This window comes from Podarcis filfolensis, assembly GCF_964270895.1.
Source record: "Podarcis filfolensis genome assembly, chromosome: 11".
Taxonomy (NCBI): Eukaryota; Metazoa; Chordata; class Lepidosauria; order Squamata; family Lacertidae; genus Podarcis; species Podarcis filfolensis.
Window position 1 is genome coordinate 42828235 of NC_139613.1, and position 23079 is coordinate 42851313.

At 41.9% G+C, this 23079-nt stretch overlaps 1 protein-coding gene across 8 annotated transcripts in view; it reads right to left on the reverse strand.

Annotated features, from left to right (window-relative positions):
* Positions 1 to 10278: 10278 nt before the first annotated feature.
* Positions 10279 to 23079, reverse strand: part of TRIM36 (tripartite motif containing 36) — a 50703-nt gene continuing 37902 nt past the window's right edge. For 4 of the 8 annotated variants that reach the window (XM_083576794.1, XM_083576795.1, XM_083576797.1 and 1 more), the window contains exons 6-11: positions 21500 to 21753; positions 20470 to 20594; positions 19578 to 19871; positions 17058 to 17355; positions 15866 to 15958; positions 10279 to 12448 (exon numbers count right to left, since the gene is read on the reverse strand). In XM_083576794.1, the coding sequence (XP_083432920.1) occupies positions 12082 to 12448; positions 15866 to 15958; positions 17058 to 17355; positions 19578 to 19871; positions 20470 to 20594; positions 21500 to 21753 (1431 nt within the window). In that variant the 3' untranslated portion in view covers positions 10279 to 12081. The remainder of the gene's footprint in view (positions 12449 to 15865; positions 15959 to 17057; positions 17356 to 19577; positions 19872 to 20469; positions 20595 to 21499; positions 21754 to 23079) is intronic. The other 4 variants (XM_083576798.1, XM_083576799.1, XM_083576801.1 and 1 more) reach the window with 1 other exon arrangement.

Sequence of the window (23079 nt, forward strand, 5' to 3'; positions counted from 1 at the left end):
GACGGGGCCTGCCGAGGCTATGAGTAGGCCCTGTGAGGCCTGCTGCAGGCCATAGACTATTGGGGTGTCCCCCTTAGAGGGGATGAGACCCCTCTGTTCCCCCCTAGATGCTATTCAGAGACATAATGCCTAGATTGGCAGATTTAGGTTATCCGTCAAGTCCCCTTCATGCATTACTGGGGGCTCTGCATGAAGGAAGGGAATTGGGCGCATCTCCTGGCCCACCTCAAAATCACTTGTAAGGGTGGAATTCCACATACTCACCACAGAAGTCTGCAGAAGGGCATCTACATGAGCTGTTCCTCACCTTTAAATGTTCCATGCAACTGGGATAATTTTGGGGTACTGATTGCATGGAGCACTTGGGGATGAGCAGCTATAGTCATCGACAACATGCGGATGTTGAAGACCAGGACCAGCCCAGCATGGCAGATTGGGGGTGGGGCCAGGAATCAGGACCCCACTTCCTTTTTTGGGAGGTAGAACCCCTTCATGTAAGTAATGCATGCAGCAGGCCTCAGAGTGGTACAGATCAGCCATGTGGACTCGTATTCATTTCACACGGTGCTTCAGCAGGAAAACTTTCAAGTTTGATTGGGCTCCATTATTAGGAGGAAAGAGCCATTCAAGTTGCTGCTGCTGCTGTTATTTATTAAATTTGTATACCACCCTATACCCGAAGCCACAGGGCGGCTCACAACATAAAAGCACAATATAAAAGCACAAAATACATAACAGAAATAAAAACAAAAACAGCCTCTCCCCAACACACTTTTTAAAAAAGCATCAGACGTTTTAGATTTCAGAGATTTCAGAAGCACAGACGATAGCATCACAGAATAAACTGTGTTTCATGGGACGCTGTACAGCAACCCCTCTGCCATCCAACATTTTTGCCAGATGTGAGATTTATGGAAGTATTGTGCAAGTGCTAAGAGGAAGAAGAAGAGGAGGAGGAGGAAGAGGAGTTTGGACTTGATATCCCACCTTTCACTCCCCTTAAGGAGTCTCAAAGTGGCTAACAATCTCCTTTCCCTTCCTCCCCCACAACAAACACTCTGTGAGGTGAGTGAGGCTGAGAGACTTCAGAGAAGTGTAACTAGCCCAAGGTCACCCAGCAGCTGCATGTGGAGGAGCGGGGAAGCGAACCCGGTTCACCAGATTACGAGTCCACTGCTCTTAACCACTACACCACTGGCTCCCTGTGGTTGGTTCTTATCGAGGAGACAGTGCCTCCATGCTGTTGATTTCAGTGAGTGAGCATAGGCTTGGCTCCATGTCCTTCAGATGCAAGGAAGCTTAAACTAAACGCTCAGAGTCTTGACTCAGCAAGTGAACTGCTGGCAAATCAGCTTCCATTAATTTAATATCACTAATGGAAGATGGATGTCAAGTACCTAGTAAGATGAAGAAGGTGGTTCTTGCTGCTCGTTTTTCCAGCTAGGAACTGATAAAAAATTTCCAACCATTTTTAATTTCTGTCCTCTGAGAGGGAATTTATAGTCTTGTTTCCTATTTAAATACCAGTAACTCTGCAAACATATTGGTCTAAATGAAATATTGAGCCTTCTTTAACTATTATATCTGAATATATAGGGCCAGGTACGGTGCTGAACTTCTGTATCAGGTTACATACAGAATCTCCCTGAAAAAGAGGTCAGTTCTCTAAGCTTTGGTTGCGGTGTCAATCTGTTGATGAAGTGCCAGGATAGTTTCCTCCTACATTACTTCCTCATCAGGTGATTGGTGCTTTGACAGCCAACATTGCCAGCCACTTCTTCAATGGGTGTGCACAGCTCTGCTTAAGATAGGACAATTATTTGCACCATTTCCTAAGGCCAGGTGAAAGGGTTTCCCCCCACTTACATGCGGAGTGCAAGACCCAGTTCTTGAACCCATTTCCTATTGCTGGATAGGGGAAATCCCACAACTGAGACAACTGGTTGTATCCAATGAAGTCAAAGTGCTCACACAATGTGTGGTATATAATGGTTAGAGTGTTAAAGTGAGAAGCTGGGAGACCAGGGTTCAAATCTCCGCACAGGCTTGAAACTGACCTTGGGCCAGGCACAGTTTGTCAGCCTAACCCATCTTATGGAATTGTTGGAAGGATAAAATGAAGAGGAACCATGTACACCATCTTGAGGGCCTTGGAGGAAAGGTGGAATATAAATGTAATAAGGCAAACAAACTTCCCTTCTATGTCCTCACCCCCAAATCTGCTCTGGGACTTCCCTCAACCCTAACCCTCCATTCCATGAGCACAATGACTTCATTGGCTACAACAAAGTGCTGGTGCTGACCTTTAAAGCCCTAAACAGCCTCGGCCCAGTATACCTGAAGGAGCGTCTCCACCCCCATCGTCCAGCCCGGACACTGAGGTCCAGCGCCAAGGGCCTTCTGGCGGTTCCCTCACTGCGAGAAGTGAGGTTACAGGGAACCAGGCAGAGGGCCTTCTTGGTAGTGGCACCCACCCTGTAGAATCAGATGTCATGGAAATAAACAAGTACAGTGGTACCTCGGGTTAAGTACTTAATTCGTTCCGGAGGTCCGTTCTTAACCTGAAACTGTTCTTAACCTGAAGCACCACTTTAGCTAATGGGGCCTCCTGCTGCTGCCGCGCTGCTGGAGCACAATTTCTGTTCTCATCCTGAAGCAAAGTTCTTAACCTGAAGCAATATTTCTGGGTTAGCGGGGTCTGTAACCTGAAGCGTATGTAACCTGAAGCATATGTAACCCGAGGTACCACTGTATCTGACTTTTAGAAGACATCTGAAGGCAGCCCTGTTTAGGAAAGTTTTTAGTGTTTGATGTTTTATCGTGTTTTTAATATTCTGTTGTGAGCCGCCCAGAGTAGTTGGGGAAATAATAATAATGGGCATTATTATTATTATTACCCAATGTCAACCTTTGTGTCAATATTTTAGGAAAAAATCTAGTCAGGAGTTTTCAGCCACCTATGTGTCAATTGTCCTCCTCTTTTTTTTCCCTCATGGCCATTTTTCCAGAAACCACATTTCTACTTAGTGGTTTTACGTAAATTTGTGAATCTTTTAAAATATCAGCAGATATAGAGGATGCTGGACTCCTGTTCCATTGAGATATTTCAGTCCGACTCTTCTTGATATGTATTTCAGCTTTGTGCCTTTTACATCTGCAGAAACTGAAATGAGCTGCATTCAGAAATTGTGGCAAGAAATTGTGGCTGCACTTCAACCAGTACTAAGAAAGGCACTGCTGAGACAGAAGTAATGTTTTGTACATGGACTAAAGTGCCCCCTAGTGTTTCTTCTCTGAGTTCACTAGAGCTTTAGAAGAAGAAAATTCCTCCTTAGACATTTTGTTTATGCTACCAGAGAAGTCAGTTACTTATCTCCTTGGCTTGGGGGTCACCTGACTCCATACCCTCCAAGGCAAATAGGGACATCCTACCATACCCTCCAGCATTTCTCCAATTGCAATAGGGAAGTCCTAAGGGAAAAGTGGGACATTAGGGGATCAAACCAGAAACTGGGGTAGCTTCTGTAAATCTGGGACTGTCCCTGGAAAATAGGGGCACTTGGGAGGGTCTGTGATAACAGAGGATAGAAAAGTTCCTGATATTGCCATATCCCAACCAAAGAAGAATGGCAACTTAAGTTGACAATATATGCACAACTTGCAGACTTAACATATCAAATAAGAGAACAGGAAGAACATATGTTTAAAGAAGATTGGAAAACGTTTATTGAATATATGGAAGATAATTGTATACAGCTGAAAACGCTGACAGCATTAAGATAAATTCAACCATGTAGATAAGTTTTGATGGATGCAATAATGGAAAACTGATTGGTATAGTTTTTGTAAAATACGCAGGGATTTAAGATATGTAAAATGAACCGTGGAAAGAGAAGAAGGGAAGTCATTGATATTTTAAGGATGTAAAATGAGTATTTGAAATTGTAAAACAGAAAATTTAATAAAAAATTTAAAAAAGAAAAGTTGCTGATATTTAAACTTTTTAACATAGGCACTAAAAGGTCTTATAAGTCTGCATATAAAAAGGTAAAGTGCAGAAAAGATACACAGTTTAAGGAGACGTTTTAAAATAAGTTCCATTTCCTGGTTCAGCATAAGATAGCATGCCAATCAGGAATAACAATAATTATTTCTGTATTTAAGAAAAGCAAGTAGCCATTCAGTACGTCGAGACTATTTTAAATACTGTGGCGCGAAATATTCAAGTCACATTCAGAAGCAACAGCAATAGCCAAAGAATAATAAATTAAACATAGGTGTTGCATTCATGCAGGAAAACAAGATCACAGAGGTTATCCCTCCAATTTTGCAATGTGTGTAACAATAGAGAAAGAGGCAGGTTCAAGAGAGCAACCTCATCAGATGCCAATGCATTTGAGATGAGAGAGATAATCCAGGTGGGGGCACAGAAAAGGCCCCGGGGTTTATAGCATGCAAAAAGCCCTATTACTCTTTCCACTTTCGGCGCGTTTAGATCCAAACATTGTATTACAGGGACATCGGGACAAATGAATCCTGCCAACCACATTTAGAACAACAACAAAAAGTAAAAAAGTTGGCTTGACATCAGATGTGGGTCAAGAATTGGGTTTGCCCGGAGCAGGTTGGCTGTTTTGTTTGATAAGGACACTTGATTTGATGCCCAACGATACAGGAATTTGTTGGCTGTTTGGTTGGTTTGATGTGTTTCCTATTTTCTCCCATAGTCTCACAGCTGTTTTCAGCAGTTTTTTTCCCTAAATATTAATAGTCCTAGTTCTTTGGTCTCGCAATCTTAATGGCTGTGCCCTCCCCGCCCTGGATGTGGTAAGCCTGAAAATGATCACACACACACTTAAAGAAAAACAAGACAAAATGGCTGCATGTTACACATTAAGCAGAGAGTGAAATTTGGCCCCAAGGCAATCAAATAGTTTGGTGGAAAAAAGCAGCCAGATGTAATGAAAGATCGAGGTTAGAAAAGCCACCAAATGGTTTGTTAAAGAGTTACAGTGGTACCTCTGGTTACGAACTTAATTCGTACCAGAGGTCCGTTCTTAACCCAAAACCGTTCTTAACCTGAGGTACCACTTTAGCTAATGGGACCTCCTGCTGCTACCATGCCACCGCCGCACGATTTCTGTTCTCATCCTGAGGTAAAGTTCTTAACCCGAGGTACTACTTCCAGGTTAGTGGAGTCTGTAATCTGAAGTGTTTGTAAGCCGAGGTATCACTGTACTGCACAGTGGGACAGTGATGCTGTCTCTGGGCTGTCACAAAGATAGCAGATAGTTCTTCACCTGCTTGGGTCTGTGGTGAAGATGCTGTAGATTAGTATGGGGTGGGTGGGGAGCAGAGCTCAGTTTAACTGAAAGAGCCCATGGATCTCATTGGTTGGTAGGATATAGGATTCAGAATGTGGTGGGTGTACTGTGTTGTTGGCATCTATCCATCTTGAGAGACAATGGAGGTGAAGTCAAACTACTGTGTTAGCAGCACTGAAGTGACCTCACCAGGGCACAAGTCTGGGCAGCATTCATGGAGGTCCTGGGCTGGCAGACAACAAGACCCCTCTCTCGGCCTCGCTGATGTGGTCCAAAGGAAAGCAGAGCAATACGTTTGGCACCAGCTTGGCTGCAGGAGTTGCCAGAGGGAGGTGTACAATACACCATCCTGTTGTCTTAGGGACTCCACTGAGGGTTTGTCTAGGGTTTACACCTTAGCCTTTTCTTCTCCCAAAGATATCCCGCAAGGCAGTGGAGGTTTAGGATCAGAGTTTTCTTTCTCCTAGATGGGCTTGACAATCCCCATCTGCCCCTAGTGGTGGTTGTACTAGAGCAAGGATAATCAGTGTGACTCCCTCAGATGTTCGTGAACTACCGTATTTTTCGCTCTATAAGACACACCAGACCACAAGACGCACCTAGTTTTGGAGGAGGAAAACAAGAGAAAAAATATTCTGAATCTCAGAAGCCAGAACAGCAAGAGGGATCACTGCGCAGTGAAAGCAGCAATCCCTCTTGCAGTTCTGGCTTCTGGGATAGCTGCGCAGCCTGAATTCACTCCATAAGACGCACACACATTTCCCCTTACTTTTTAGGAGGGAAAAAGTGAGTCTTATAGAGCAAAAAATATGGTAGTTTCCGTTATTCCCAACCACAGGCCATGTTGGCTGGGGCTGAAGGCCGATGCAGTCCAACAACAATTGGAGGGTCGCCCCTATACTAGAGGTTGTGCAGGCACTTTTTATACTACACACAAAGCCGTAAACAGGGAAATAAACAAAACCTTTTTCATCCTGGACTCCAATGAAGAGAGACTATAAAGCTGCATAGTCCTGTGCACAGAGTTTCCTGGCTGTATGTCATGCATAGACATGTATAGGATTGCATTATTCTTTTGATCAACTTTGCAAATGGGAACTTTCAAGCTATGAAGTGTTCTGGGAATTTGACCTCCCTTCCCAGCTCCCTTATCTAGCATAAAACCATCTAGTCAAGTTTCCTTGGTCAACTTCTGAAAATTAATCATGAGTGAAATGCTATTACTACAAAGGCCTTTTTTTAAAAATAAAATATGGGGAGACTTTGTTGTTTGTTGCTATGATTTCTCCACAGACTATTTAAAAAACCTTAAAGGGCATGATTTTTTTGTCTGGCAACCTAACCCCAATGGTTGCTTTAGAATTTGCCAGTTATGTTTGTTTGTCCCGAAATGATTGAGATATGCTTCTCTCTTCCGTGCGGTAATAAATACCAAAAAGCAGCAACTCTGCTAGACAGAAGGAATGGCCGTGAATGAAAATCATTCTTCCTTACTTGCTGCATGGTCGATGGTCACCATCTACTGGCAAGACCGAAGAACAGCAGAGAAAAGCATCTTGCGGTTGTTGAGCCAATATTACTGGGCAAGTTACATGGAGGATGTTTGAAGGTGAAGACAGAAGCTCTCCTGACAGTTGTTACTCACATGGAGGCCCTCAGGCACAGGAGGAATGAGGATGCCCCACTGTCATGTGGCTGATTTAGCCCTAATATCCAGGCCTTAAGCTCAGATACCTGAAGAGGAGCCCTTATGTGTGAGCAGATGCTACAGAGCAGCTGAGCTATATAGGGAGGGGGGTGCTATACATTTAAAGCACTATCCTACCATGGCATTCCCCCCAAAGAATCCTGGAAACTGTGCTTCGTTAAGGATGCTTAGGGTCAACAGGAGAACCCTATTCCCCTCGCAGAGCTACAATTTCCAGAGTGCTTTAACACTCCTGGCAGGGAGCTTTTGAGAATTGCAGTTTTGTGAGGGAAATAGGGGTCGCCTAACAACACTCAGCATGCGATTCCCAGGATTGACCCTTAAAGTGACATCACAGTGCTTAAAAAATATTGTGCAGGTGTGCCTCAGTTTTAATCTCAGAAGAGATTAAAGAGTTTCCTTCTGAAACATCTTGCATGGGATGAGGGAGCCTTTAAAGTTCACAGCACACTCCCCAAACTTAAATCTGTCCTCTTCCTCCATGAACGCTTGCTATAAGTGCCCCTGCAGACTGGGATGGCTTTGTGGGTATATTATTTGGCATATCATTGACACAATAATAGTGCATTAGAGGTGGGTTTATACTGGACTATCCGCACTTCATTCTGCTTTATCAGTTGTTCTGCGATGCTCTCCCAATGTTAAGATATCTTACGCAACAGTTCAGTTCCAGAAATCCATGTATATTCAGTAGAACCTTGGTTTTCGAGCATTCGGAAGTCAACCAATTCAGAACTTGAACGCCAAAACCCAAAAAACGAATGCTTCCATTTTCGAACACACCTCGGAAGCTGAACGGCACATTTCTCCATTTTCTCCATTTAATTGCCGACTGGCAACTGTGCCTCGGTAGTCGAATGTTTCAGAAGTCGAACGGTCTTCCAGAACGGGTTACGTTCGACAACGGAGGTTCCACTGTACACACACAAAAAGTAAAGCCAAGAACACCTGGAACCAACCCCCACCCCACCCCCCACAAGGTGGAGGTCTGCCTACCTGGCTTTGGGAAGGTGCAAGGGCTCTGGCAATGTTCCAGAGCCCTCCCACCACCTTCCCAAATCCCATGAAGCACTTGCCCAGCTTTGGGAAATATGCAGGTTCTAGAACCCTGCCAGAGCCCTCAAGCATTATTCCCAATGTGCTGCCAGAGCTCTCATGCCTTCCCAAAGCCAAGTAAGTCCGCTTCCGCAGCTTTGCACAGGTTGGGAAAATAGATAAATGGGAGTGTCTGTTTCCTCTGCTATAATAAATAAGACATGTAGCTCTTCAGCATATAAGAAGCCAATTGACTGGAGACAAATTCTGCATTGCCCCAATATGGAAAAGGAAAAACCCTTCAATTGTAACAAGTTAGTTAAGAAAAAAATATGGGCGAAAGCTTTAATGACAAAACTAGCATATCTATGAAAACTAGCATATCTACAAAAAGCTATAATAATAATAATAATAATAATAATAATAATAATAATAATAATAATAATAAAATAAATAAATTTATTATTTATACCCCACCCATCTGGCTGGGTTTCAGGAAACAATCAGTTTGGATAATTTATTGAGATGGGCTTTCTTCATCCAATACTGTACTCAAATCACTTGACAGGACATCACTATTAGCTTTCCCCAACTCTATATGTTCCCACTGTTAATTGTTCATCTTTGTGGAATTTTTATGTTGATCAAATAAAAGGATTTTTTATATATATAAAAAACCCAGCTTCTCAAAATTTAGCCCTTTTAAGAACATTACCAGCACCAATTCAGAACATCCATTGTCTTGAAAACCAACTCTTAATAGGACAAGGGGAAATGTGTAATCATCTTTTGCAAATTATTTAAGATAGTGTCAGAACCGGGACTAGCAAACAAAAGCTTTTATGCACTGAGAGCAAAATAAAACTGCATATTAGAATCTTTAAGACAAGCCAGGGGGATTATCTGAGCAAATGGAGAAGGGAAGGGGGTTGAGAGTTCTGGGACAGGGCATGTCTAACCAAACGGGCTAGCTAAACAAACAAATCCTTTCATAAATAGTTGGACGGGTTTGATGTACTGTTTGGAGTTGGCAGTGTGCACAGAGAAGGCCTTATTGCAGGGCCATGGATCTAGAAATAGTCTCCAGCTCAAGTCAAGCCCAAACTTGTAAAGAACAACTCTTTTATGGGTCCAATCAGTAGGTTTGGGGCTGGCAGGCCAACAATGAGGAAGAAATAAGCTTTCCCCCTGCCCCACAAGACTGGGACGCTATGAATAGCAAATTCTCATGTCCAGGAATTGGAGTTCCTAATAATATTTTGGGGGAAGTTGCATTCCACCTGAATGAAAGGGGTGCAGTCTAGGAGTACCAGATTGCTACTGGCACTGAAATCTCTAGGAGTACTTATGCCCAGCTTAGGCTGGTTTGTCAGCTACAGCTGTGCGGTAGCCTGACCTTATTTGCCCATGCTCTCAGTACATCCCACCTGGACTACCGTAACAGATTCTGCATCAGACTGCCCTTGAAGATAGTCTAGAGGCCACAGCAAGTGCAGACTGCAACTGCTGGGTTGGTAAGTAGCAGGAACCTGTCGAGATCTTGCACCACTGACCCTGAAGGTGCTGCATTGGCTGCCAGTGAGCCCAGCTCAGAAGCCATAAACCACTTAGGACCCAAGGATCCAAAAGAGCAGTTCCCAAAATGTGAACTTGGGCCCTATAATCAGCAAGGGAGGTCATCTTGGTGGTGACACTACAGGCTGCTGCTCAGCTAGCACTGACTCATTACAGGGATTTATCAGTGGTAGTTCTCCATTTGTGGAATGTCCTCATTGGCTATATGCACCTCTCTCTCTCATTATTAATGTTCAGGAGGAACTTGCTAAATTGTCTTGTTTACTCAAGCATTTGAGAGCTACATTTGATACTGTTCCAGGTAACCCTGAAATTATGAGCTGTGAGAGTATGTGATTGTCCTTAATTGTTTTTTGTTGTTTTAAATATTTTACTTGTTTATTTCTACACATTTAAAAAACAAGTATGAATCACAATTAATGTTGCACAATCAGTGCAAAATAATAAGCAAGTTTGAAATGTGTTTTGGAAATTTGTCTTGAGCTAATTAAATCAGTTGCTTTGCTTCGTTTTCATACCATTCACATTTTGAAAATGCAGCCAGAAAGCAATATGATACCAGCTTTCCCCAGACCTAAAATCCAGTTGTCAACTGTTATTAGGGAGTTGCCATTATCATAGTAATAACAAAGAGTGTTTAATAAGGACATTTTTATTTGACATACTTTATTTTTAAAAAATCTTGAGAAAGTTACATTTCCACTTCACAATATTTTCAAACAAGGCCTTACGGTTTGCATTAAAGCTTCAAATATTATTATTTTCTGAAAATTGTCTACATGATGTACACTTGTATAGAGCTTTGCAGATCACACAGTAGTCCCTAACAGGTTTGTTAGTTATAGCAGCTATATATGAATGATCCACACAAGGTTTCACTTAGTCTGAATGTAAAGTGCTCTTTCTTTTCAGTAGAAACTGGATGGGTCCCCCCCCCCTTTTCTAAAAAAAGACCAAACAAACCATGACACAACATTCCTGGGTGGTTTAAAACTTTTCAATTTTAGTTTAAAGCAAGAAGCTCTGCATAGACAGGTAAGTATCTTTGCCCCTGGTCCCTTCAACTGAAGTGTAAGCATCACATTTATATTGAATAGGTCCCAAACGATCCACTAATTCTCAGTACTGATTGAAACAGTATGGTGCATAAAAGTAGCAGAAATGTCCAAATCCACTTGTTGATTAAATTATGATGGGGGGGGGGTTCTTTTTAAAAAGCAGAATATCACTTCACTGTACAATAAATAAGTTATGGCTTTGTCAGCATCTCATAAATAAACACAAGCTAAAAGTAACGCTTTGGGCTACAGTTTTATGATCCCGAATGATCAGCAGCTGCCAAACCTTGGGGAACCTGTTGCAGTATTTTTAAACAGTACTTAGCAAAACATATTACACAAATTTAATTCCACCAAAAGAAAACGATGATCCGAAGTGCAGTGCTTCACTAACCTCTGCTTAAGAGCGACATTTGCCACAAGCTAAGCAGACTATATGGAGCTTCAGTCAGTTTTGTATGGATTGCTTTCTAACTAACACATCTAATTGACAAGGGCACCCTAAGGCAAAAGTGTTCCAAACTTAATGGTCAGTACACTTTATTCTACAACACACTAAAAACCATTTTTAAAAATGAAGTTACAGTATAAACTACGCAAACAAAAAATGTTCACTTTTTCTTTTTTTTAAAAAAAATCTATAATATTACCATTTGGGCCTGCTTTTTAAATCTCTCTATATGCAGTTTTCAACAGCAAGGTCTGATGTTTCAAGAGAAATTATTTAAATATACTGAAGTACAGTATGTAGGAAATAACCAACAACACTGAAAACACACATAAGAACCTTGCTATTGATCACTGATAGACAGACAGGTTTGTAAAAGTCAATTGCGTGAGTCACAATAAATCCATCTTGGCTACAATCATTGTGATTCACATCTATCTCCCAATTTCTATTGCAGTGTGGATTCACAATGTACTCTGCTCCCATGCAAATATAGTAACCAGGACACCTAACCACTCGCAATGTAGTGAAATAAACTCCTTTTCAAGCAAGGAGCATACATAATGCATAACCATAAGAAATGCACTGTTACACAGGGCCCATTTCCATTTTAAAATGGAATGTGAATGCCAGCAAGCATCAGCTAAGTAAAAATTTAAAACCAGATAGCCACCAGACTTCCAGCTTATGAAAGGCAATGAGACTGCGAATCCATTTGATTTCTGAAGGCTCCAAAGGCATGCCAAAAGGCAGGTCAAGGGGTGACTCCAGAAAGCTCTTTCTGGACAAAAGAAATCTGGTAGAGATGGAAAAATTTCTGTGACACTTAAAAAACGAAACGAAAACAGAAAGACTCAAAAGCAGGGTTGCAGCAAAAGCACTTAGGAGATATGATGTAATTAAGACATAATGCTAAAGATGGATCCTTGGGCATCACATGTCCTCATCTTCGTATTTCAAATATTTTGCTGCAATCGTTTCTTCCAGATGAATTCCTGCACTCCCCATCAATGCAAAAGCTGGATACATTTTACCAGAGCAGTCTACCTGACGCTCATAAAGACATTTCATCCTGTCTGCGTCATAGAATCCAACTTTGCCTTTGTCATAGTCAAGGCAGATTCCAATGCATGATGGCATGGGAAGAATTCTGTTCATAGAATCTTTGGAAGCAGCTGGAGCAGGAGAAACCTTAGGAATAAAGAATTTCTTCATGCCTAAGGTTACCAGTGTGAAAGGCTGCAAGGACTCGACAAAGATGTCTTCACTCCCACTGTCATGACCACTGTCTTGTTCATATCTGGAAGAAGAACACAACATTGATTGATGTACACTAAACATACTGGAATATCTCCTAAAATCTTCAAAGTTTTCTCACAGTCCAGTACAGTAAATTTCACACAATAAAACACAGACCCTTAAAACATGGTGCATGAAGCCAGATTCTCTGCCATGCATTCCCATAATATGCTAGAGGGCAGGGAGAAGGTGTGCCGAGAATCTACATAGCATCAACACTAGGAAGATGTGTGCAGATTTAAATGAGAACTGCGTGCATGATCATGTGAGTTAACCACATTTTTTCACATTGGAAAAATGGCCCTCCTCCGTGATCCTGCCAGTATGGCTTGCAACCACAGCAAGGTCCTTGGAGCAGGATCCTGGCTTGTGTCCTTGGAGATACATTACATCCATCTCAAGTGATACCACATTCTTAAATTGATCTGTACTGCCGAAGGCCAAGACTCAAGGCAAGCAGCAATTACAATGCATATAGGAAATCCTGCCCCCCCATCTTGTTTGATGTGCCTTCCACAGGATGGAAGAAGTCAAAATGTGTTTGAAGAATGAAAATCTAGGTAAGTCGACTGTGAAGCAAGCTCAGGAAATTTGGACGAGAGTCACTTGTCTCTCAGTTTCAAAAGCTGTTGTAAGACTAAAATGCTGCTTTGATTTCCTCTGAGGAAGGCCAAGTACAAATGTAAACAGTTGAGAAAATAGTATACAAGGTCAAAGTTTGAGGCATTGCATAAAGTAGCAACTTTGGTACTTCTGAGATCAAGAGGACTATGCTGCTATGCTACAGGGTAACTTCCATCAGCAATGTTCAGCAAAAGAAACAAATCAAAGAGGATTCTAACCTTCTGAAACAGTTAAAGCACCGTATTTTTCGTCCCATAGGACGCTCCGTCCCATAGGACGCACCTAAGTTTTTTTTTGGGGGGGGGGAATAAAGGAAAAAAATTGTCCTTTATTTCCCCCCAAAAACCAGGTCGGGGAACAGCGGTATGGTGGCGCTCCGCCTCCCCGCTGTCCCCCGAGCTTGTGGGGCTGGCCGATGTCTGCCCAGCGCGAGGGGCGCTCTGCTTCAGGGCGCCCTGCGTGCCGGGTGGCAGGCTGCTATCCGCAGCCTAGGGAGCCCTGCGGGAACTCCCGCGGGCTCCCCAGGCTTGCTGATAGCTTCCTGAAGCCTGGAGAGCGAGAGGGGTCTGTGCGCACCAACCCCTCTCGCTCCCCAAGCTTCAGCGAAAGCCTGTATTCGCCCCATAGGACGCACACAGATTTCCCCTTCATTTTTGGAGGGGAAAAAGTGCATCCTATAGGGCGAAAAATACGGTAATTCCTCTTCTGAAAACAGTATTTCAGTGACAGTGTAAACCAGCACAATTCTCATGTTTGAGGAAGTGAAACCAAACAGGCTCTGGCAATGTGAATACATGGTACAGTTCATGACAACTACAGGTTGTTGTTTCTTTCTATTTTATAGACAGCATGTACCTGGTCACCATCGTCGCCTGAACTATTTCCTCTGTGCAAAGAAACTTTCTTGGATTAAAATTTGCAGTGTCATTTACCATTTTGTTCTATGCCAAACGTTATAAATATTAAACACCTTTCCTTTGTAATTCTGCTGGACTTACCATATGCAGGCCTCCAGTGATAAGTTCTCCTCTGCAAAAAAATCACTATGAACTAGGTCAGCCCTAACATGGCTTCCAGATAATTGAGCAAAAATGAGAGTAATTATCTGGATTCAAGAACCTTACAGCTAGAAGCTACTGCTGTCTGTGAACTGAGGTGGACCAAATAACAAAGGAATCCCCAGCAGGTAAAGTAGGATCCTATTCCTGGCAAGCAGGAAACCCTAATGCTAGAATCTACACTCTTAGAAGTGAGCCATTGGATATTGGCTACCAGAAAACATGTACTTTAACTGCCAAGAGCAGAAAGACCAGGTCTAAATTGGAAATTATAAGCGTCTGTGTGTCGTAACTAAACTTCTTCATATTTTTTCTCTCAAAATTTTCACTGATCCTCCCCTATCCAACGACTCCCAAAAGCTTTCCCCAAGGGTTATGGGCAGTGCTTTTTTTCTTTAAAAAAATGTTTAGGGGTACTCTCATTTTCCTACCCATACTGAAATACTGCCGTCAATGAGGCCAAACTTAAATTCACAAAATGTTTAGGGGTATGCGTCCCCCTGCGTCCCCCCCATAAAAAAGCACTGGCTATGGGACACTCTAGAATGGTATAGACTAGAGCAGGCTTCCTCAAACTCAGCCCTCCAGATGTTTAGAGGCTACAATTCCCATCATCCCTGACCACTGGTCCTGCTGGCTAGGGATCATGGGAGTTGTCGGCCAAAAACATCTGGAGGGCCGAGTTGGAGGAAGCCTGGACTAGAGGGCTGCAATTGGCAAGGGGGGTTAGCACAAAGGATTAGCCTTGGTTGGCCCCAGCAGAAGCCACCATTGGATACAACTCTTTGTTTCTTAAGGCAGATGATGATGATGATGATGATGATGATGATGATGATGATGATGGATTTATTCTGTGCAGGTTATTACCCACATACTGGTTACAGAGTTTCCATCTATATCCCTGCGGTCAAATTTTCCCAAGCTCACACTTGCTGATGTAACACCTCCCACACTCACGAAATCTCTTTGGCCTCCAGTTCTTTTCCCAAACAGGCTTCCATTTTTAAGTGTGCAACAGGAGAAAACACTGCAGTTGAGTGTAGCGGTAATGGTAGTAATTACTAGCAGCAGCATTTGAGAGCTAGAAAGTATTAATACTCCATTTCACCTTCCAATTCTCTCTTGCAAAATCCCATGCACCCATGTTCGCCTTACAGAATCATATAGAGAGAGAGTTGGAACCTTCTTCTAACATACACCCCCACCCTCAGTTGAGTCAGGATTTGGAGGAGGAAATCATTTTGAGACTCTCAAAAAGAAGAAGAAAGCACTCTGCAAATAATAGTAATTCCTTGTTTCAGGTTTAGGGCAGGAGGTTGAAGGAAAATTGTCTGAGGGATGGAAAGATGGCAGTATAATAGAGATCGGCAAACCCTTCAAATTCCTGCTTTGGGTAGTTCATTGTAAGTTTGTGTTTACTGTGATGTGTTCTAGTGTATGATTAAAAAAAAAATGGAAGAACCAAGGCTATGAAGGAAGATATTTAAAGTCAGCAAAAAATGCAGGTATACAGAGGTTGCGCCTAAGGCATGAATCAACCCTGGGAATCAAGCAACAGGTGGGAAGTCAAAATAGCCCCCATCTACACATGCTGAAGAGACCAGTCTTTGCATCTTTGCTTTACATAGGATGTAAAGTAGCTGGGCAGATGTATATATCTACTAGCAACAATCTGGACTGTACTTCTGAGAAATGTGCAATTTCAAACTGCATTAATTTTTAAAAAAATTATCCACCTTTTTTCCATTCTTCCCCCCTCCTCCTCTTTCTGGCCCTTTTCTTCATGTTGTAAGATTTTTCTCTCCCCGACAGTGTCACGCAACTGTAATCTTAAAAAAAAAATTAAAACGGCACTTGTCAGTACTATTGAAGAGGGAAAACAAGGATTATGAACAAAGCAACTGATTCAGGACAAATATGGGCAGCCAGCGTTAGCAAAATACCCATCACAGCAGCCGCATTGGAATCATCATCCAGTGAAGGATTAGTTTCCCCAGATGCTGAACATGAAAAGAAGCTAATAGAAGTTGAAAAGGCAGCTTAGATCCTGTCCTCCTCATTTCCACCCCTCCTGCTAGAAGCAGGAGGTCAAAGGAGACTGACCTGAAGGGTCTGAGCTGAGTTAGAAGAGTAGCCGTGAATGCATTGCTGTCTGCATGCATGAACATATTATTTCTGCTCAATTTAAGCAATGTATACAATGCCGTAAAAAGGAGGCTTTCTTGCCTGCTAGTGTGAGCTGCTGCAGTGCTGAGCAATGATCTGTAACAGTTTGCTTTTGAATCACTCTATCGCACTTCTGAGCTGAATGCTTTTTTATTGCTGCTGCTGCACTGAATAGAAATTTGGCTTGTACAAGCACGCAAGTCAAAACGAAACCAGCAATCTGTCCTTTTATGCCCATGTGCTTCTTGGAAATGCAGATATAGATATTTGATACACAAGTGCGAGCACCAACTCTGATACACAAGTACTAGCATCAAATCTGTGTTCATCTTCCCTACACAAGTTGTAGGAGATGTACCTTACAGTGACCAATATTCACAAGGGGGGAAAGGCAGGGAAAAAATGTCGACATATGCATGAGTAAGCAATCAAAAGCATGTCGCTTTTTTAGAGACCCATTCCAATTGAAATCACTTGAAACAAAATCTCTAAAAAGAAACGATCACTCTCTAATAGTGAAATCTTGGAAATGGAACCAGAAAGATGGCTGCCGAGAAGCAAGTGGGGTGTATCAACATGCTTGGGGGAATCCCAAGTTTTATTTAAAACTTGAGAATTTAAAACCAGGAGAAAGAGGCAGACCGCCTTCCCCGTGCGAAGGCAGCTGAGGCAGCAATCCAGCTGTTACTTCAACCAATATGGCTTTTATCTTATATAACCTTTGCATTAGCCGTTACGAAAGAGACGAAAAGTATTACTTACCTTGGGCTTGTTAGATCACGAGAATTTTGGAACCATTCTTGGATCTTAGCATCAGATGCAACTCCTACTTTCACCAAATATGAATAGGGCTCCACGCGGAGAGCCCAGAAATGCTTCCCTTTCACAATACCGGTGTCTCCAACAACATAGTCTAATGTAGTGTAGCAACCGGCTTGGATACGTTCAGCTCCCAGAAGCAAAGGAAATCCAGCCCTGCTTTCCACAGCATTTCTCCTGGCATTCAGCATGAGGTGTTCGCTATTGTAGCCACACTTGTCATCGAAAAGGAAACTAAAAACTGAAAAATATGCATCCTAGATCAGCATCTAATGATTGAGATATTCCTAGTTGTTGTTTTTTTAAATCGCTTTTTTACTCTATCAGCAGACTGGACTAGGAATCTCAGACGTAATTACTAGAACACATTAGTGGCACCATGACTCCTACTAAAGTGCAAGGAATTCACTTCACCTCCCAAGGTTTTGTTAAGTTTTAATAAGCATGATGCAAAGGATGCCCTTCTCTTTTAAGACACCATAATTATGCTCATTTCCTTTTGTGGGCCAAATGGTACTTAGCTTCTCCATATTGTAATTTTGAAATTGCCAACAACTGGGGCACTACATTGTCCCTTCTTCCCTTAAATATCTGATATTTTAAGAAACTGTGATTGCTACGAAGTTCCAATATTTTAAACAGTTTTGCTTGCTATGGTTTACAATCTCCTCCTTGGTTCTTCAGCAAGAAGGGAAAGGGCAGTATGAGCTCTCAGGTGCTGAAGACCATCAGCACTAACTTAATTTTATATTCACAATTAATGTAGCCTTCTACTAATAAATAATCTCTGTTTACAACGCTGCGGCTCTTCCTCTCATTCAGAGAACCATTCCCTTGATTCCATAACCCAGTCCTCGCATTATGGATCAACTTTCGGCAGAGTGAATTTTTCAGTCATCTGTTTCTTCATCCCTTGTGCATTCTATGCTCTTTAAATTAAATATAATTAGTTTTGTTTCTCCCTAAAAAATTATTCAGCTGGCATCAAAGGATGTTTTCTTTCTTCCAGATTCAAATGATTCAATCTGGTAATATTTCTTTACACTTGGCACTACATATCTCCTTCCAGGAAGTACCTATAGAGAAACATCTGTAGGCACCATTCAAATTCAACTATATGAAGACCAACTGAGACAAATTTTCAACACTCATGGTTTAGATCTTGTTCTACTACATACAGCAAAGGAATGCAGAATTGGTACACACACTGACCAAATAGAATGTGTTATTTTAGGCATAAACACATTATCTGAATATGTTTCCAATGTTTTCCGTTGTGTAGGGACAGCTGCATTTGTTATTAGTTACTCCCAACCCAAAACTGAATCCAAACAAGATTGGCTAGCAGACCACAAGACTTATGTGGGATGGGTAACCAGCATGGTAAGGTGGTGCTGCGAAGCCACCCTCCCCACAGCAGTATTGCTGTCACTTACCTGAAGGGACAGTGGCCATGTCAGGGCACACTGGTGATAGTGCTGGAATGGTTCTGCCAGTGCCAACCTCACCACCCACCTGCCCCCAGCCCCTCACATCCAGAAGCCTCGAGTGCTTCAGGACTAGCTGTTGCACCTGGAAGCTCAGATGTTACTAGCAGCCAAGGGCATCACTTCCACTGCAGCTACGCATATTAAGAAAACTGCAGCCTATTCTTTCTGATGAGGCCCTGGTGTTCATCAGTCATTACCCTGAGACATGGTGACTGGGCTGACCTTGGAAACTATTCAGAAGTCTTGGTGTAGGGGAATGAAACTGTCCACCTTTTAACAAAGCTGAGTCATCAGGGGCACATTGTACTAATGCTTTTGTGATCAAAAGAGACCTCGCTTTTATTAATAGAGCTCTAAATGGCTACCGTAACTTCTCCTTTGTATTTCATTTGTTCCACTATGAATACTTGTCTTTTGGTCCTTCCTCTGTCTCCTTCAATAGCCATTGCACCTGGTCATATTTACGTAGCTTTATTAAACAATTAAGTATCTGTATTTGCTTGTTTTCATGTCCCTTGCCCCTCTGGTATTGTTTATCAGGTTGTATCTCTGCAAAGAGGTACTGTATTTTTAGTGTTTGTAAATGTTAAGTGGTTTATAAAACGGAAACTAAGACTGCCCCCTCCTAAGATCCACCAAGTGTGTCATTCTAACAATACAAATCACTGCATCAAGTTTAAATAGGATATGGAAACACTTCTTGCAGTTGCCCCCATTTATGGAGTTCACCTTAAAAGCTTGCCAAACCTGTGCGCATTTCAGAAATATTGCTAGAGCTACATGTTTGGGCTAAATATTGGGGCTCATGGTTAAAGCAGGCAGAGTGGGGAACTTAAAATATTAATTTAATGGAATTTTATTATAACTTGCTGGTGGATATACTTCTGTGTGAGTGTTCATATATGTATGCACAGCAAGACCTCAACCTTCCACAGCCACCAGTTTGGGAGTTGCAAAAATACGTGAATTGTACCTGGAGCTGGAGGTGTGTGCAAGATAACCTCCCTGCTCCAAGGACTACAGATAGATCCTTTATATCCTCTGACTCTGAAGGCATAGCTGCTGTTAGTGTCAAGATCAGAGATGATCTCACTCTTGCCGAAGACTTCAGTCTCTTGCCAGGCTGGGTTAGCATCTTCTCTGTTCAGTTTACGGTATTCAAGAATGTAAGTATCAGCTGAACCTGCTTTCTGTGGATGATCCCAACAGATCAAAGCTTTGTTATACATTTTGCTTTGTTCCTCATTGATTTCTGGTATATCAACACCTGAATTAAACATACAAGAATAATTTTTTAGATTTGCAAACAAGCTTTTAACTTCACTAAATTAAAACAAAGACTTCTCCAAGTTGATAGCTGCTGGGGTGGGAGGGAATTCTACAGAATCCGTGCTGGATCTTATTCATCCTTGGTTGTCACTCACTCAACAGCAGTGCTGCTCATACCGTCTACCAATCCCCTGGTAACAATACATTAAACTCCAGGGAAATCACTGGCTGCTCCTGCTAACACCTTTCCTGGACTCATTCCCAATCTAAATATGCTCTGGGACCAACTAGGTTACAAGAAAAAGCAACTCCGGCATGTGCATAACAGACAGCACACACAGCTGTGTCAAATGCTGACTTGACTTTGCCACACTATGATTACTTCTTCAATACAAAGGATCTGTTCTGTCTCCCCCAAAATGCCCAATAGTAGCATGGCCTATTAGGGTATTTTCTAGTACTAAGAAATTCCCATAGTTGTTACAGGTATACAACTGACTTTTCAAGAACTTTGAAAACTCAACTGAGAGCAAATTGTGTTTGGAAAGACTATGTGGGGGGCGGGGGGATTAAGCAGAGCTTCCTTTCAAACTTACCACTCGAAAGGAAAGACATGTCCCCAAGAGCCTCCTGTGGCTTTGCTATGTCAAGAACAAAATCTTCAAAAGAAGCTTGAGCTGCAGGTCTGAAGCTCTTCAAAGATTCAGTTGCTTTTTGAATTCTGTATGTGGAAAAGTTTTACTAGCTAGATATATACATATGCATTCTTTCTTAACAAGTTAGCCAGTGGCCCTCAAACTTTTCTCTCTGGGCCACACTTTCAGAATAAAAATTTGCTTGCGCCACACCAATTTTTTTACTGATAAGAAATGCATTGGAAAACAAAAAGAAACAACTTCTAGCAGTGCTTGATTTGTAACATAGAATACAACTACTTTGTAAAATGCTTGTAAGACATTCAGAAAGCCTAAAACAATGCAGCTACATAAGAACATGAAATTCACAAAATATAATATTGATTTTCATTTATTGTCCTTAAATCTGCCCAACACACTTGCTATCTTCTACTGCCACACCAGTGTGGCTGGTGCACCACACTCTTTGAGTACGACTGCTTTAGCCTCTTATAAGTGAGAGAAAGAAAAGATCTTGCAAATGAACAATACCTTCCAGAGACCCATACTAAAATAAATATATGATCCTTTAGTTTTTGCTAATGTCTCAGAATGAATAAAACGAGTCACTTGCCAAAGTATTCTTCTTCTTTGACTTTCCTATGTAACAGTGGAATTGAAATCCCCAGTAGTTTATTATATATTGATTATTCAATTAATCAGAAACTTTATGATGCATAGTTGACATAAGGTAGTTTGAAAGAAAGTGGGGACACGATCTACTAGGATGTTCTCCTCTGCAAAGAAATTACAAGTGTATTGGAGCTACTTGAGACCCATGATCTCGAAACATATCACCTAGATCCAAAATACAGAAAGTGGGCAGAAAATAATTTTACTTCCACATGAGGGAAGTTGCCCCACATGCAGATCTCTATACTCAAATTATGGTGAAGAACAAGGCATGTTTTGAAGGACATCATCTACACATTTTAGAATATAAATGGCATACCTTTCATGAAGCTGTTTCGCTGTTTGAACAAAACAAGACTGGTCTGTTTCTTTAAGAACTTCTTGGGCATACCCTACAAGGCCATTATTTTCTAGAAGTCCCTGATACTCTTCTATCTGAGAATGCAATTTCTCCAGTCTTAGGTTTTTGGAAGCTTCAATAGCCCTGAGTGCAGTTGCTCGCCTCTCTTCCAAAACATCGAACAACTTATCGAAGCTGTGAGATGCTTCTTCCTTAGCTCTTTCGCCATTATGCTGAAAAACAGGAACATATTTTTCAATAACTACCAGAACAATTTCCAAAGGTAGCTAGGTCAGTCTGTTGCAGCAAAAACAAGAGTCCATACCTGCTAACATTTCAAGGATCTGAAGAGCCGTAATAAAATTTGTAGTCTGCCAGAAGACTTGTTCTTGCTTTTAGCAAAACAATGACATTGAAAATCTAAGCTTTTGGAGCAAAGTACACTTACATACTGTATTTTCAAAGTTAGAAAGAACCACTTCCAAGCTAGGTTAATTAACACTTCACTAAACACACAGCTGTCCTGGCCTGAATATAAGAGCTGTTATTGACAAGTCAGATGTTGCAAAATGTGTGAAGAGCTGCTCTCATTTTCAGGTGACAGTGAGGCTCACCTGAAGTTAGTTGAGTGAAAATACATCTAATTATAAATTTCTAACAAAAACTAAAAGAAAACTCCTAAATTTACTATTTTGTTTTATCAAGAGATAGGTGTGGGACTTTAAAAAATAGCAGTATTTATAATGCAAGCCTTTAAAATTACTTTCATTGTCCTTTTGGCTACAATAAAGTTAAAATAATAACTTGGATACAGTGGTACCTTGGTTCACCAACTTAATCCATTCCAGGAGTCCATTTGACTCCCGAAACCATTCAAAAGCCAAGGCGTGGCTCCAATTGGCTGCAAGAGCTTCCTGCACTCAATCGGAAGTTGCGGAAGCCGCGTCGGACGTTCAGCTTCCAAAAAACATTCGCAAACTGGAACACTTACTTTCGGGTTTGCGGCGTTCAGGAGCCAATTTGTTCAGGAGCCAAGCCATTTGAAAACCAAGTTACCACTGTACTTATTTCAAAACTATTTCAATAACAGTTGGTTTTTGGAGGGTTTTCAAATATGCAAGTATCTGACCTCATTGAAAGTATTGGTTCTGACCTAAATGGAAAATTACATTATAATTAAAGGTAAAGGGACCCCTGAACGTTAGGTCCAGTCGCGGACGACTCTGGGGTTACGGCGCTCATCTCGCTTTACTGGCCGAGGGAGCCGGCATACAGCTTCCGGGTCATGTGGCCAGCATGGTGAACCAGAGCAACGCACGGAAACGTTATTTACCTTCCCGCCAGAGCGGTACCTATTTATCTATTTGCACTTTGACGTGCTTTCGAACTGCTAGGTTGGCAGGAGCAGGGACCGAGCAACGGGAGCTCACCCTGTTGCGGGGATTTGAACCGCCGACCTTCTGATTGGCAAGTCCTAGACTCTGTAGTTTAACCCACAGCGCCACCCTGAGGTCCGTTCTTAACCTGAAGCACTACTTTAGCTAATGGGACTTCCTGCT